The sequence below is a fragment of the Scyliorhinus torazame genome, chromosome 11 (genome assembly GCF_047496885.1).
Source record: "Scyliorhinus torazame isolate Kashiwa2021f chromosome 11, sScyTor2.1, whole genome shotgun sequence".
Lineage (NCBI taxonomy): Eukaryota > Metazoa > Chordata > Chondrichthyes > Carcharhiniformes > Scyliorhinidae > Scyliorhinus > Scyliorhinus torazame.
This window is the reverse complement of record NC_092717.1, coordinates 180,437,809-180,443,808: the sequence shown is the minus strand read 5'-3', so window position 1 is coordinate 180,443,808 and position 6,000 is coordinate 180,437,809. Positions and strand designations below refer to the sequence as shown.

The following is a 6,000-nucleotide window of genomic DNA, read 5'->3' as shown; positions in this document are numbered from 1 at the left end:
GTCTGCGCGGGTCTCACCCCCACAACCCAAAGATAGCCATGTACAATTGCTCCTTAATTGGAAATATTTTTATATGCAGTCCAAATAATTCCTTGGCTTGCTGGTTCGTGCATATTACATCGCTCTCATCTAAGCGTGTTATTATTTGCACAAGGTACCTCAATTGTGCAACTTACATTGTTAGCAATCCACTCCCACGGGTTTTGGGCAGAAACAAAACACCCACCCACGTGGCTACGTATAAACCGCAAGTGGGCGGCCAGCAGGAGTCGCCAGCGGAATATGGCAAAGGGGAGCTTGGTAAGATGGTTAAACCTTACTCGTGGTTCTGGTGGGGAAATGATTTCTGTTTCCCAAAGGATGTTTCAACGGAGATGTTTGTACCGATGCACAACGTTTGCATTTTTAAATCCTGCGCTCCAAATGCAATTGTGTATATATAAGATCAGTCAGATAGCTGGATGAGCTGGTTTGCAATGCTGCAGCTTTAAGCTGACTGTACAGGAGCCACACCATGTGTCTGGGAAGGGCTGAGGATCATGCGCTTTGCCTGGTGGCCGCCCCTTGTCCCTCCCCCTCCCTCCAGCCTGTCTGCTGGGCTGGCATAGCGCTTCATAGTGTTAGCACAGAGCAGTGCAGTAGCACGCTTGGCTCTCTCTCTCATGTATGTGCACACTTAAATACACACACGGGGTAAAAGAGAACCCTATGTATATGCATAGATATACACATCCACACGTGCTTGCATTGGGACATATTCACATTAGCACAGGAGGATGGCGGCTGCAACAAGCAGCAGCAGCAGCAGCAACCCCAGCTCGGCATTGCAAATGAAACATTCCAGCAGCGAGCCTAGCAGCACCAGGAAGCGGATAGACCCGAGGAGGAGGCAGGCGGCACTCAGCTTCCTCACCAACATCTCTCTGGATGGGCGCCTCACACAGGATGAAGCTGAGCAGGAGGAGGAGGAGGAAGGGGAGGAGGAGCAGGAGGAGGAAGGGGACGGGGCGGCTGCAGCAGCCGATGGCGAGGCGAGTAGGACTAGACGGCTGAGCGGCGGCGCGGCTTTGGCTTGCAGAGTACCCTTCCCGGCCGCCGCAGCCTCTCCTCTCCCTGCCCCGGGCGAGGAAGCCGCCGAGCGCAGGTTCCAGCCGAGCGGAGCCGCCGCTGCCTCCCCTTTCCCCGCTCCAGCAGGCAGCGGCGGCAGAGCAAGGATCAACTCCTTCACTCAGGGAATACTGCCTGCTGCCTTCTTAAGACAAGCATCAGTCCCCAACTACTGCCTGGAGCAGGGCCAGATGGGCAGCAGCACTTTTGATTTGCAAAGATCCAGGTTAGTATTAACCTTTGCATTAAAAAAAATCCAAAAATTCTTGCAGTTTTTATTTGCATGCTTTATTTAATATTGAACTGAAGTGGAAAAACAGTTGATAGTACAAGCGAAATACTGCAGATGCTGGAAATCTGAAATAAAACCAGTGCTGGGAATGCTGAGGTCTGGCAGCATCTGTGGGGAGAGAATACTGCCAGTTGTGAAGAACATTCACCTCAAAACGCGCATTGGTTCCTTCTCCATGGACGCTGTCAGATCTGCTGTTCATTTCCAACAGTTTGATTCTTTTCCTTAACAGTTCATGCATGGCTGTTCCTGTACCTGCATTTGTTCACATAGCCCTGCTAGGTTTACATATGTGGCTTCGTCTGGAGAACACCATTGATAGGGCCAGCGTTTGCTGTCACAACAATGCTGCATCGAATGGCATTCACTTGTTCAGTTGCAAATGCCATGGCAGCTTCAGGTGAGGTATGGGTGCAGATAATGTCAAAAGCTAAAAGTTGGGTTGCTCTGCTTTCTGCCTTAGCATTGAATGCTGTGAAGTTGCAGTATTTGAGCAGTAGATGAACTAAATTCACAACAGCAAGTTCACAATAGCAAGTGAAGTCCTATCATCTGAGAACCTGTTTAACAATATCATCTGTTAATTATGCCAGTCAACCTCTCTGGCACTGAAAATGTATTATTACCAGTATGGAATCTCATTCTGACAGTTAATAATTGTCGGACATTTTAAAATTGCAAAATTTAAATACTTTTTTCCCTTTTCACTAGTCTCATTTATTTTGTATCATCCTCTTAATCCAAATTTTCTCAGCCCAGTTGTCTTCCTGGACCTGATTTGACATTGAATTTCTACTTCCTTCGCCCTCTTTGCATGGTTTACTTCAAAATCCTTCAATTTGATTAAAGAGATACCCTGTTGTTTGACTACTCAGTCAAATGCCAGATGCCTGACTTCCCTGCACTGCTATCAGCTCGCATTTTGCAACTTGCCTGCAAATAATTTAAAAACCTAATGTGCAATGCAAAGTCTAATAATGGCAGATACTGCCAGATGCCCACAGGAGAAATATCTGGTCCATTTAGCATCTAGAGCTTTCAATTTCAGGAGGTTGAAACCTGCTTTGGCAATTATCTATAGGTAATGTTGTATTTAATGTAAGTATGTGCAAAATTGAAATGCAGGGTGAACATGTTTTTTCGTAAGGTGCATTTAGGCAACAACTATTGTGCATCTATTTTTTGTGAGGGCCACGAAGAATCCAGCACGAGTTGAAGGATAGAAAGAAATAACATTTATTTACAATAACATGTATGTACAACAGCAGCAGCAAATCCTTTGCTGCTCACTCTCCTCTAGCCAGTTCCAAACTGGCCAGCTTTATTTATGCAGGGAATCTGCTAATGATTTCTCCGCCCCCCTCGTTGTGGAAGCTCATACTCCCAAAGGATTGTGGGATTTCCATTTGATCCCATCCAGTGGCAAGCAGGCAGGTTAGAACATCCCCCCCCCCCCAAAGTCCAAGGAATCCACCGAAGACCCTGGTGAAGGAGGGCGTCGGACTCGTTTTGCCGCAGGCCGGACACCATTTGTACGAGGCGCTGGATCAGGCGGCGTGTAATGAGACGGAGAACGGCACTTCTGTGATGAACGGCGTAACAGTCCACGGCCCGAGCACCACCAGCAAAATTCCGAACGAACACTGGGTCACCGGGTGCAAACTGCCGAATCGGCCGATGTCGAGAAAAACCACGACCCTGCCGTTCTTGTGTGCGGTGTACTTTTGCGCCAATGTCCAGGAAAACCAGGCTAAGGCGGGTGCGAAGTCTCTGGCCCATTAGGAGTTCTGCGGGAGCTACCCCAGTCACCGCATGTGGGGTGGTCCTATATGAAAACAAAAAACGAGCCAGTCTCGTGTCCACGACCCGGAAGACTGCTTCTTTAGGTTTTTGTTGAATGCTCCACCAACCCATTTGAAGCCGGTTGGTATGGGGCGGTGCGGATATGGTGTATGCCGTTCATCTTCATGAACCTTGCAAACTAGTCACTTGTGAACGGAGTGCCATTGTCCGTGACCAGCACAGTGCTGTTGTCCGTGACCAGTACCTCAGGGAGGCCATGCGTACTGAAAGACAAATGCATCTTCTCGATTGTTGCGCAAGACGTTTTGCCTCCCATCTTATGCACCTCTAACCATTTAGACTGGGCATCGATTAATAGAAGGAACATGGATCCTTGAAAAGGGCCGGTGAAATCCGCATGCAAGCGCGCCCAAGGCCGCCCTGGCCATTCCCAGTGATGTAGGAGCGCGGCTGGCAGAAGCTTCTGATGCTCCTGGCAAATGGAACAGTTTTGGGCCATCTTCTCAATGTCAAGGCCTGGCCACCAGACATAACTCCGGGCCAACATTTTCATTTTGGTCCCACCCGGATGCCCATTGTGCAAGTTTCTTAGTACCAGCTCCTGGCCTTTTTCCGGGACAATCACACGCGTCCCCCACAAGAGGATACCATCTTCCACGCCAAATTCTGACAGCTTGGAGGAAAATGCCCGCAACTCGCCTGGGAGCTGTCTATGCTGCCCACCATACAGGACTATGTGCCGAACCTTACGCAGGTCTTCCTCCGCCTGGGTCCACTCACGGATCTGTGATGCCGTGACAGGCAAGGTGTCCATAAAATTTAGGGTTGCAACCACCTCACTGGTTGGGGCCGGTCGACAAAGGCAATCGGCTAAGTGCGTCGGCATTCACTATCTGGGTTTCTGGTTTGAGAGAATACTCGTAGGCAGCGAGCAACAAAGCCCAGCGCTGGATCCGTGCGGAAGCAATGGGCGGTATTGGCTTATCCTCTCGGAAAAGTCCCAGCAGAGGCTTCTGATCAGTCATGATAGTGAAGTGGTGGCCATACACGTACTGGTGGAAGCGTTTTACCGCAAAGACCACCTCCAGGCCCTCCTTCTCGATCTGCGCTTACTTTCTTTCTGATGTAGTCAATGTGCGGGAGGCGAAAGCTATCAGCCGCTCAGCCCCGTTCTCCATCCTGTGGGACAGGACGGCCCCAATACCATACGGGGATGCATCACGTGATGAGCAAAGGCTTTCCAGGATCATAGTGGGTTAGTAACCCAGACGACGACAATTGTTGTTTTACCCGCTACCTGCCGGAAAGCGGTTTCTTGCGGCTGACCCCAAACCCAGGTGTGATTCTTCTTTAACAGAAGGTGCAACGGGGCTGGCGTAGTTGCCAGATTGGGGAGGAACTTCCCGCAATAGTTTACGAGGCCGAGAAAAGAACGAAGATGCGAAGTGTCAGTCGGGGCGGGGGGCTGTTGAAATGCACGCACCTTCTCTGTGACGGGGTGCAAACCTTTGCGGTCCACCCGATAACCTAGGTAGACTTCTTCCTTCGCCTGAAAGACGTACTTTGTGCGACGTAAACGGACTCCAGCCTCCGAAAAGCGTCTAAGGACAGCCTCCAAATTTTCCAAATGTTACTGCTCCGACGTCCCTGTAATCAAAATGTCGTCCAAGTAGACAGCGACACGCGGTACGCCTTAAAATGCCCTCCATGACACGTTGAAAAATAGCGCAGGCAGAGGATACCCCAAAGGGTAACCGTATATATTCATACAGGCCCCGGTGTGTATTAATCATTACATATGGTCGGTAGGCAGGGTCCAGCTCCAACTGTAGGTAGGTGTGACTCATATCTAATTTTGTGAACGAGAGTCCGCCTGCAAGCTTCGCGTAGAGATCCTCTATGCGAGGCATTGGATATCGGTCGAGCCGGGATGCCGTATTCACTAAGTTTTTATAGTCGCCGCACAAGCGAACTGTGACATCTGGCTTCATTACAGGTACAATTGGTGCTGCCCAGTCAGCGAATCGGATGGGCCTGATAATACCCACAGTCTCCAAACGAGTGAGCTCCCCTTCTACCTTCTCGAGCAAGGTGTAAGGCACTGGGCACGTCCGCAAATAGCGCAGCGTGGCTCCTGGTTCGACTTGGATACGGGCTACGGCCCCTTTTATTTTCTCCCAAACTGGGCTGGAATACATCTGGGTACCGTCCTAGCCCCTCAGTCAACCCTGCAGAAACTTTTTGGAGGATGTGCTGCCACTGCAGCCGCAAATGGCGCAACCAGTCCCGACCCAACAGGTTGGGCCCATGGCCGCGCATCACGATAAGTGGGAAACGCCCCACCTGGTGTCCATAAACAACAGGGGTCATCATAATTCCTGCAGTGTCCAATGGTTCCCCCCTGTAGGTGGCCAACCTGGCCTGTGTGTCGGTTAATGTAAGAGTCTGTATACCCTGCTTGATGCGGTCGAATGTCTTCTGGGCGATCACGGAGACCGCTGCGCCAGTGTCCAACTCCATCGCAAGCGGGTGACCATTGACCCGTACTGTCACCTTAATGCGGCTACACGGAGAGCTGCCACACAATGCAGCTGCAGGCAGTCCTCCGTCTCCACGTCCTCGGGTGTAGTCGCCGCAGGTTCATCCAGATGGAAGGTACGGCCCCCGTCTGGCCCCAGTTTTGGTCGGAACGACGGCCCCAGGACCGGCGTCCGCGACGGGGTCGGCGCCCACAAGTCTGAAACGGACATGGCTCCTCACCCATTTGTTTCTGGTGAAGGCTCCCTTCGGGGAGGAAT

General features: G+C 50.9%; 1 protein-coding gene across 4 annotated transcripts in view; it reads left to right on the top strand.

Moving 5' to 3' along the window:
• The first annotated feature begins 611 nt into the window (after positions 1 to 611).
• cables1 (Cdk5 and Abl enzyme substrate 1) overlaps positions 612 to 6,000 on the top strand; it is a 225,190-nt gene continuing 219,801 nt past the window's right edge. For 2 of the 4 annotated variants that reach the window (XM_072468107.1, XM_072468106.1), the window contains exon 1: positions 613 to 1,333. In XM_072468107.1, coding sequence (XP_072324208.1) covers positions 777 to 1,333 — 557 coding nt within the window. In that variant the 5' untranslated portion in view covers positions 613 to 776. Of the gene's footprint in view, positions 1,334 to 1,634; positions 1,800 to 6,000 lie in introns of those variants that run through there. The other 2 variants (XM_072468108.1, XM_072468109.1) reach the window with 2 other exon arrangements.